Source organism: Folsomia candida, unplaced genomic scaffold, assembly GCF_002217175.1.
Source record: "Folsomia candida strain VU population unplaced genomic scaffold, ASM221717v1 Fcan01_Sc009, whole genome shotgun sequence".
Taxonomy (NCBI): Eukaryota; Metazoa; Arthropoda; class Collembola; order Entomobryomorpha; family Isotomidae; genus Folsomia; species Folsomia candida.
In genome coordinates, this window is record NW_019091201.1 from 3,634,743 (window position 1) to 3,645,468 (window position 10,726).

The window sequence follows — 10,726 nt, forward strand, 5'->3', positions numbered from 1 at the left end:
AATAAAATACAGATTTTATGTACTTGTAGAGCATTATTGGTTGAATATAAGTTTATTCATTATTTTCGTATGTATATATTTACATATTTTCAAGAAACTGAGATTTATAAAAAATAAACTTATAATAATTGCGGAAGATCTGTGATTTGTGAACAGAGTTTACACCTGAGAATATTCGATACTCATGAAAATACATATGTGAGGCAGTAATTTTTATTTTATTTTTTACGCATGTCTTGATTGCAGATATTTAGCATTCGAAATATTGACAAGACAAAAACTTAAAACTTTTCCTCTTTTTATGCCGCCATGAAACGCTAATTATCTAAACTTACAATTTTATTAGTAAAATATATAAAAAATGACACAGTGGAATTTAAATCTCCGTTACTGCAAAAGATTAAAAATCAGCAAAACCCCTCCCACCACAAGCTGTACTAACACCACAATCACCAAAAACTGAATAACCATCGTTGTCAAACTCCCCATTTTCGAAAACAGTGGCTTCAGATGTCCCAACACGTACGAGGTCATCGTCAACGCGCGATAAACGACGGGCGCCGGTCGCAAGAAATTCGGTTCCGCCTTCATCTTCAGAAGAACGTAAGCTGTCACTCGGATCACGATTAAATGACTCAACAACCAAATTACATTCCTCCGCAAATCCGAATCGCTCAAGTCAAACATGTATAAAACCGTGTTTCCAATATCTCCCGGCAAATATGTGCACCGATCAAAACCGTAAATCACGATGAGCAGTGATTCAAAGCTGAACCGGATAAATGACAGATTCGTGATCCACTTCACGCTTGCCGCCATTGCAATCGTTTTCACAGAAAAGCCTGAAAACAGGAACAAAAAGAGGAGAATCGTGCTGGACAAGATGACCGTGATGTTGAACGAGTCGACGCAGATTATCCCGATAAGAAATCCTAATCCCTGCGCGATAAAGCAGCTGAGGAACGTGATCCAAAGGAAGGCGGAGTAGCGCCACGACATGAAGCCGAATAATCCCCCGTACCACGTGTCCATCCCGATTTGTTCGCTGTACCAGTAGAGAAGATAAGTGTAGAAGAATGGGAAGGCGAATTGGCAAGGGATTTCGAGCAGGGTTTTCGATATGTAATATGTTCCCGTACTGTACCATCCGTTTCGGTGTTCGTTAAGGAATAGCTGAAAATTTGGGAATATTTTTTTCATAAAATTTCAATTCACTGTGAAAATTTCGAACAAATCTCACCTGAATCCCCGCCGGAAACGCGAGCACGGTCGGCATCAAGGCCGCAAACATGAGAAAAAGTAAACTAAAAAATTGAAATTTCACATTTTGACTCGTAAAGCTCTCATTTCTTAACGTTTTTTCTGCCGTGACTTTGACCCCGTCGTTAAAAAGAGCCGTATCATTGGGGACATATCACCCATCCGCGACCCCCAGCTCTCTCCCGTACAGCGTCGTCAGCACACCGGCCACAACCACGTGTAACGCAAACCGGATCAGGATCAATTTCCGTTGTCGCCAAATTGACGTTCGTCCCGCCCGTTTGAGCAGAATCCATAGGTCCTTAAGGCAAAAAGTGGCCCTTGGTTTGCAGAGGCCTTCTCCCTCAATATGTCGACCAGGGGAAATGCTGCTTCCGTCCCACTCGGATAAGACACGTTGCGTCATCTCGTCACAAATCAGTCTGTTATTTTTCAGATCTTCCACCAGACTGAGAGGGACTCGATTTTGGTTGAGATCGTCATACGCGTCGTCTTCGTCTTCGTCCACTTCGACATCTTCGTCCGCGATCATGTTTTGCATCTCGATCTGAAGGATCTCATAGTTTCCTATGGTGCCTACGATTAGGTCGTCGCGATTGACGGATGACGCGACTTTAATAATGCTGTCGGCAGGGTTGGCAGTTTTGGGACATTTGAAATTGTAGGTGGCCAAAGTGGGCTGAATGTTGTCCGGGGGTCCGTTGTAAATGCAGTTTCCGGCTTTTGAGATTGTGTAGACTTTGTGAAATTGTTCCAGCATGTCGAAACTGGGTTGGTGGATGGTCGTGATGATGGACATTTTTTGAGTTTGTGCTAATTTTCGGAGGAGAAATACGACCTGAAATAAGTAAGAGAGAAAGTTTGTGTTAGAAATCGAGTAGTAAAATAATACCAGGCGGTATTAATTAATATATGACTTTACCAAAGCAGTATTGACAAGTATAGTAAATAGCTCGGTATAAAGTTTTACCATATCGGTAGCAAATTGTTACGCCCCGGTACAATTTTAATACCAAGTGGTAACAATTTTAATACCAAGCGGTAACAATTTTAATACCAAGTGATAACAACTTTAATACCGAGAAATCAATACCTGCCAACTTTCAATTGTCAAAATACTTACGTTAAATCCCGAGTAACTGTCGAGTCCACTTGTCGGCTCTAAAATAATTTGTAGAAAATAATTTTGTAAAATGGTAATTTTTCAGTCATTTTTAACCTTATAGAAACTAATTAATTTTGACCTGGATACCATTTAAAAACGGAATTAAAAATGGTTTCTATTGCATTTGGGGGCGGATTTACTGGGGGCAGAATACCATTGAGACCGACTTGTGGGGCGGTGATAAAATCAGTTGGGGACTGAATTAATGCAAACCGATTTTGAATATTCTACTGATGCAGTTATGATTTATTAGAGACCTGGAACTGATTCGACAACAAAAATTAGAACATTATACATTTTTAACATGAAATTGCAACTGAACCAAATGAACACACGATATTAATTTTGATAAAAAGATCGGATTTGATTTTGATAGTACTACAAAAATAAACTAAACGAATAAATCGTCATCATTCATGTCATCAATTTGATGACACTGATTTTGGGATGCATTTTATATTTTAAACAAGTTATTAGCTATAATTTTGTCCTTCAGTGTTCTGTGACTTGTTCCGATCGGTGGTGACACTATTGCGAATATATTAGCTAAAGAGAACGTTGTGATAATTTTAAAAAAATATGAACTGTATCATATTTACAACATGATACAGGTCAGAGGTCAACGCCGACCAATTTATTAGCGGCGCCAATGTTGGATAATTTTTCGGGGGCGCGGCGTGACCTCTGATGCACTTCCTCCGAGTTCCTCCCCCCACTACAACTACAACTCTAAACTCTAAAAAAATTAGTTCAGGCTTGAAGAAAAACCAACGACAAATAAGGAGGAAAGAATGGAACTGAGAAAATTTTCTCGGTCATTTTATTTTTATTTTTTCCTACACCTTATTGATGTAGCCCGGTCTCAACGGAATTCTGTAACCATACACCTTATTGGTGGAATCCGTCGCCAACGAGAAAAAGTTGGCCTACACCTTATTGGTGTAGTCCGTCGCTAAGGCGAAAAATTTGGCCTACACCTTATTGGTGTAGTCCGTCGCCAAGAGATCGAAATCGCCCTCCACCTTATTGGTGGAATCCGTTTTTAAAAGGTTAACCTTTTAAAAACGGTTTCTATAAGGTATAAACTTAAATTTATAAATTTATTTTAACTTAAATTTAAATTTAAGTTAAATTTATTCTATAAACTTCAAAGCATTTTCTAACATAATAGAAAGATGAGTACCGTACAAGGAGGTGATAATGTCAACTTTGACGGGCTAAAACTACCAGAAGCGAGCATTACGTTTCTTAGCTTTTTTGCCATAAAATCAGTCATATCCTCATCTGTAAGAAAAAGCTAAGAAAAAGCTAAGAAACGTAATGCTCGCTTCTGGTAGTTTCAGCCCGTCAAAGTGGTGTGGGTTTTGAAAATTTTGCAAAATATTTGGGAAAAATTATAAAAAGACCAAGGAGACTGTCGTCATGCGACCCCGTGGTCAACAAAACTCTGCTGTTTTCTTGAAAGTTAGTTTTTAGCCCGAGTCTGGGCTTATGGAACCCTCATGTCCGTCCGTTCGCCCGTCCGGCCCATCTACACGATAGAACCAAAACGGCCTAACCGATTGACTTGAAATTTTCACCATATGCATGTAAAACTTTGCAAAGTTAGGAATGGAGTTCGAAGATAGGCGAAATCGGTCAAGTGGTTGACCGGTGGGGGTCATCGGAGTGGGTGGGAATTATGCACCAAAATTTCAAAATTGTCATAGAAAGCTGAAATTTGGTACAGAGATTGCTAATGGCTTCTAATGAAAGAATGTGAAGTGAAATTGTAAAATTTTACAACCGGAGGTACCCTAGGGGGTCACCCCCTCCGATTTTCAGAAATTAGCTTGAAAAGCTGAAATTAGGAATAGTGGTCCTTAGTGCTTTCTCATGAAATAAACGAAGTAAAATATTAACAAAAAGTAACCAGAGTGGCAGTAGGGGTAACCCATATCGATTTGTAAAAGTTGATATAATCAGTTGAAATTTAGAATGGAATCAAAAAATAACTTATGAATAGCATGTAGGAGGCTTGAATTTCGAAATTTTTATAGGAGAGACCTCCACTGGTCATGGGAAGTAGTCACGAGGAAGGGATAGCAATATTTTAATTGAAAATATTATTTTTAGAACTTGATCCAATACGAGGAATTGATACTACTGTTCATTCAAAACTAATATGCAGTAAAAAATCTGAAAGGTTATCTGGCGAAATATTCTTTTTCCATGACTTGAGGTTGTTTAAATATACATTATGTATTTTTCAACTTTCACAGTAATTTTACTGCATATTAATTTTGAACCAACAGTAGTTAATTCAAGATTCATTGCAAAATAGTAGCACATAATTTTACAGAAAACTATTGGCAAACATGGGTTTATGTACTAACCACAGAACTATACTATAATATCTAACCAATCCTGGTTCGGGCTAAACAAAACTGTACTGATAGGTTTTTTAAATTATTTAATCGAGATGAAACTTCGTACATAGTTTACTAATGATCCCTAATGGAAGAAGATGAAGTAAAATTGAGTAAAATTTTCACATCCGGGACCCGTTGGGGTAACCCATACCGATTTTCATAACTTGTCTCAAAAAGCTGAAATTCGGAACGGTGATACTTAATGGCTTCTCATGAAATTATATGAAGTCAAAGATGAACAAAAAATAACCAGATGGGCAATAAGGAAGGAGTACCAATACCGATTTCTAGATTTCTAAGAATTTATATATTCAGCTTAAATTTAGTGTGGAGTTGAAAAATAGGATTAGAATTTAGGAGGGTTGAATTTCGAAATTTTATAGGAACAGCCTCCACTGTTTGTGGTATTTGGTGCCAATTAATACTACCAACTGACGTTAGTTAATGCAAGAATTAGTGAAAAATAGTATAAAATTCTGACAAACATGGGTTTACTAATCCATCCTGGTTCGGGCTTAGCAAAGCTGTACTGCTAGGTTTTCAAAAAATAATTCATTTGTCGTCACATTATTTGTGTCTTTTTGAAATTGGTAAAAAATGAATTTCTCATGCTCGATAAATGTGACAATTAGTGAGAATATTATGTCGGGTGTATGGAAATTTGCTCCGAGAAAACGATAAGATAGATATAACCAGCGTCATTGAATTAAGAATAATACAAATATTTTGGTGGAAATCGTCAGGTCGTTGGACAAAAATTTAGAAACGGACTCTGACCCTGTCTCGGGCTAAATGAAGTTCTTTGCATTTTTGTTGCCAACGACGTTGTTATTTTTAATTGTTTAAAAATAATATTTCGCTCAGGCCGTAAAAACCCCCTTGAACGGTACTCTCCTTTATTTTACCATCAAGAAACAAAAAATCCGGTTTATCCTCACACGCCAATTCTTGCCCTATCGCGATCCTCTTTCTCTCTCCACCGGAACACTTTCCAACCATATTATTCTTAATTTTGTCCAGTTCTAGATCCTCCAAAACGATATCTACGATATCCTTATGCCTCCATGCCCTCGTATTTTTAGGATTTTTCAACTCCGACGCGTAGTACAGCGACTCATACACCGTCAAATTGCTGAGAAGATGATCCTTCTCATCCTGCGTTATAAACGCGGCCTTGACATCCTTCTCCACCGTGACCCACAATTGACCGTCACACCCTCGATGATTTTTCCCCTGTGTGATAAATTTCAGCAGGGTGCTCTTCCCCGCTCCGGACGGCCCCATGAGCGCGCATAACTCGCCAGGGTCGACTTTTCCGCTCAAATCGTGCAAAATTTTGGCATTTTCATTTTCCACCAAACCGCACGAACCGCAGCAACAACCAAGCCTTATACTGGAACAAATGGACCCACTCGCTTTAAATGATACGTTCTGCCAAACCAGAGACATTTTCAGGTGTAGCTTATCACCTTGTCAAGTTAAGAATGAGTACGATCTTTCGTAAAATGGTATTTATATGCTTAACCAAAAACGCACTTTTTCCAGGAGTTATCATAAAAGAAACGTTTGCCAGGTATGTAAGTAATTATCCTGGCTGGAGAGAAGTATGGAATGAATCATGTAATGTAAAGCCCATTGGATTGATGTCCGCGAGACAATGACTTACGTCAGTCCATCATCGGTTCATGAGTAAAGGTGTTTAATCAGCCAAGTTCATGAAGACATTGGCCGCGGAAGGTGTGGGGACGTTAACATTGTAGATTGCAGGATGGGGGAGGGTGGGGTTTATATAACATGGGGAGATGATGCGGACATCGAATAACTGTGGGGACATTGTCCGCACCCACGCTTCCTCGGCCACTGCGACAAGGTGTAGTTAGTTAATGTACATACATTACATACCACGACTGGCGACAGTTCGTTTACTTACTCCTTTTACATCAATTCCGAATTGGATAGATAGATAGCCAGCGTTTTGGAATGCACGTGCAATAATCAGTTCATGAGACAATACAATACTGATTATGAGATTGGAAAAATTCGCACTTGTACTTGAAAATTTTACACTAATTAAAACGGATGTATGTACATAATAAATGGGAGAATTCAATGTGGGTATTCACGTCAACTTCGTAAAAGCCGTAAACGTCGCTTCGCAACATATCTTCGCAACTTTGCGATGTTTACGAAGAGTTGCGATGCGACAACCAATCAGATTGCTTATTATCAATGTTTATGTTAATAATAAACTTTACCCAAATTAATAAATTTTAATATTTTTAGTAAATTTAAAAAAAAATCAGATTGCTTTATTTTTTTACGAAACATGCGAAGCAAAAGGGCATCTATTATCGTCGTAAATATTTTTCACAAACTCGTCGTCAAGTGAAATTTTAATTTATCCTCAATTTTAGAAATTGCCAGACAACCTTACACTTTTCCGTCGAATGAATTATTTTTTGCAAATAATCAATTTACGCATTTTCATGTAAAATTAAGTCGTTCACGACACCTATTTCCCAAACACTGCAAAGTTGCGAAGATGTGTTGCGAAGCGACGTTTTTTAGTGACGTGAATACCATAGAGTTTTATTAATATAAGCAGAGGGAGTACCATTGCTCTTTGTTCAGCGAGAATGCAAGCCACGTGATGTTTTGATTTGGTTGAGAACATAAACATTACGTCATCACTCATCACCACCATCACTAGAATGTTATATACAACACATACAAGGCATGTATTTTATGTATAAAATTCTGTGAGGTTGTTGAGACTCAGTTTCAACGTCAGGTACAGGTAGCATGTTACCAAACTTGTTACCAAATTACGATAACCTTCAAATTCTCATTATTTCTTCATGACAAATATTTTCGAAATAATTTTTAAGTAATTCTTAACTAATGTTTCTGACCACGGTCAATAAACCAACTTAGATACACATTGTGGTTGGATGGACCCCACTCCGATCTGCTTGTTTTTCCCCAACATGAGAGCCATCATACAAGAAGTAAATCGTCATTTTAGTCTGTTTAGTTGTGGTTTAGTTTGAGGACTGTCGGTATGGTGGCTCGTTCGCATGCAATTTTAGATCACCCATTCAATTAACCTGCTCCTGTCAGGCCTTGGTGAATACCCACAATATAAATGACGCTGTATGTATATACAGACATAATTATCGATATGGCTTATCATTACTTCTTTTGTATAACACGCGGCGACGTATTTTTTACATGCACACGTAAATATTTGTTACATGATGTTTATATTTTCAGATTTATTGTCGGGAAGAATAAACAATCAATTATAAAAATGTTTTCAGAGATTTGGATAATTTATGATAATCCAAACTTTGATTGACGAGAACATTTTACGTATTTGAGGGTTGTAAAACATTTACCGATGTATTTTTATTTGTTGATGTGTCAGATTTTTTTTATCTGAAAAAAAACAATCAATTATACAAAATGTTTTCAGAGATTTTATAACAATCCAAACTTTGGTTGAACATTTACGTATTTTGTAATAAGAAAACGTATTATTTAAATTGCTCTCAAGTTACATGGAAAACCAGGAATGAAGGTGACACATGCCTACATATATACAGTGATCATGCTTATCACGTGTATTACTGCTATATGTATGTAGTAATATATCAGACAACAAGCTGTTTCATGCTCATGAGAGACTTTTCAAAAAACGGTTTATATTTACAGTAAAAATTAATTATTTAGTGTTAATTAGTTATATAAACGAACATTTCGTGAGATTTCCAGTCGAAGAAGCAACGTCTCATGGAAATCCTCAGCGTTTCATGGAGATAATGCACACGTGGCCATCGTACGTACTTCTGAAGAAGCTCAATTCTTGCCACGATTATGTCGCATTGCATCATGAAATTATTTATTGTTACACTATTATTACAAGTAATTACTGGATTGCATTTGCATAAACTGCAATAAACAAATATTCAATCATTATGCAATTTTTATCACAATCAGTCAATTTCTACTGATTTTGCCACTATGCTATCGTCCTGTCACCTGTCAATTCCTTATCCACATATGCATACAGTATATATGTAAATATGCATATATGTATGCTACGATACGATGTAGATACATGTATATATGATACATATCTTTATCTCGTAAACACAATAATGTAGCATGAACATATGTATGTACTTATTCCATGCCTTCACATACTTTTGAATCCAACAATGCAAAGGCGAAGGTATAACAAACCTTAGAAGGGTTAGTACGTAAAACTATAGTAGAAAGGTTATATGTATGTACATGAATGTGCCTCATTTTGAAATAAAGTTCATCATTTACGCGCTTTTGTCACCATCTTTAATAATCGAAATAAATTGCGAATATAAAATTAACCCGTAATTTGCGAATCATTATGGTTGCTCATCATGTTTTTCAGAACCATATTGTTTCAGAAGATGGTTATCCGGTAAGAATCTCAGACGTCACCAACTTTGCATATATTCATAACAAGTTTTTTTAAATAATGTTTGAATGCCCATTCCAAACTCAATGTTTAAATGAAATGTTACAAGTATCTTGCAAAATTGAGTAAATACCTACATGCAATTTTGCAACATTTCGTCAAATTATTGAGTTCAAATGACTAAATTCCTCATCTGCACACGCATACCAACTGTTGTACAAATCAGTTTACAATTAAGAAATATCAATTAAACTCTTTATCGTATAGCTTGCTCCAAAACTGGAATTAAATATGGCAGGTAAATACAGAAACATAATACAATTTTTAAAAGCTTTTTGCCTGATGAAGATTTACTGTATGTACTCGAAAGCTAGCAATAAATATAATCAAGTTCAATATGCTAAAATATATCGAAAATTCTATTAGTAATAAAAATTATTACATTACTAATTAATTTTACAGAGCCCGACTACCGCTACGAATTCCTGTATGAGTTGGGCGTCGAAAGACGAGCATTAATCAACCAGAGATTAATTTTAAGCCGTGCACCACAAACACGAGAAGGTCAGAGAATTAATATTCGCATTTCATGAATCAGAAAAAAAACAAGTGCATGTATAGCTAAAAGAACAGAAACAAGCTATGTTTTCCAAGAACTTATTGGAGTTATTAGCTATTTTTTTTATCTCAATAAAATTTATTTGGATAATTCATAATTTCATCTTTGCACTTTAAACTTTCTCCTTACTCTGACTCTCGATTTTTACAGTACAATTAACTCCAATTTTTGAATTTCCATAAATTCAAAATTGTATAGTGCAAAATTTCATAAATTAGAGGGAATTTGAGTCCTAAAATTGTCATTTTGCAAACTTTCTCTCATTAAGATGAGAAGCTCCATTCTCAAATTCTCCAATTTCCTTTCTCATTAAACTCGTCTTTGTATGTATCGTTGGTCAGAACCAGGTCTTGTTCGATTTTGGAAGCAATACATATTTCAATACAAATAATCATTTGAATATCAACGTTTTTGCTGGTTTAATGTATTATCTTATTATATTACAATATAGTTTGTTGTATTGCAGTGACTTCGTGGATAAAGGAGATCACGGACAAAATTGGTCTATTAGACCAAAGAATCCGTCAATTTCGCAGGGAGTTAGGTATCACTGAGGAACGTGTGCCAAACCTGGACACACCCACCTAGCGGAATTTGCTGATTCCTTTTGTACTAATTATGGTGGTAGGCATATTTTCTACTATGTTTAATAATAAGTAACAATTGTATATACGAATTTATCTGCATTGTCTATATTTAGCTTTCTGTAACCAATATCAATTTTACGGTCTTGTCTCTACTAAAAATATATTTATCATTTGACACTGGTATTGTGCTAAAGTCAAAAATTAAGGTTAAAAATTGTACATATA

The 10,726-nt window shown here is 36.3% G+C and overlaps 2 protein-coding genes across 2 annotated transcripts; one reads left to right on the top strand and one right to left on the bottom strand.

The window, feature by feature from the left end:
* Positions 1 to 81: 81 nt before the first annotated feature.
* Positions 82 to 6,800, bottom strand: LOC110854178 (ATP-binding cassette sub-family G member 1). The gene is given in 4 exon segments (XM_035854737.1): positions 82 to 1,173; positions 1,241 to 2,098; positions 2,384 to 2,421; positions 5,742 to 6,800. Coding segments are annotated over 4 exon segments (2,226 nt in total). The 5' UTR covers positions 6,286 to 6,800; the 3' UTR covers positions 82 to 387.
* A 2,319-nt stretch (positions 6,801 to 9,119) lies between these two features.
* On the top strand, positions 9,120 to 10,671 carry LOC110854361. Its single transcript, XM_022102791.2, has 4 exons — positions 9,120 to 9,298; positions 9,563 to 9,593; positions 9,758 to 9,859; positions 10,381 to 10,671. Exons 1-4 carry the CDS (start codon positions 9,245 to 9,247, stop codon positions 10,500 to 10,502), a joined length of 309 nt encoding a protein of 102 aa, XP_021958483.1. The 5' UTR covers positions 9,120 to 9,244; the 3' UTR covers positions 10,503 to 10,671.
* The last annotated feature ends 55 nt before the right edge of the window (positions 10,672 to 10,726 follow it).

What these genes read in the sequence shown, in the direction of transcription:
- LOC110854361 (XM_022102791.2), top strand. Translation starts at nt 9,245, where the DNA reads ATGGTTGCTCATCATGTTTTTCAGAACCATATTGTTTCAGAAGATGGT. An exon ending in TTTCAGAAGATGGTTATCCG is followed by an intron (nt 9,299 to 9,562) that starts GTAAGAATCTCA and finishes TTTATCGTATAG; the next exon opens with CTTGCTCCAAAACTGGAATT. An exon ending in TGCACCACAAACACGAGAAG is followed by an intron (nt 9,860 to 10,380) that starts GTCAGAGAATTA and finishes GTTGTATTGCAG; the next exon opens with TGACTTCGTGGATAAAGGAG.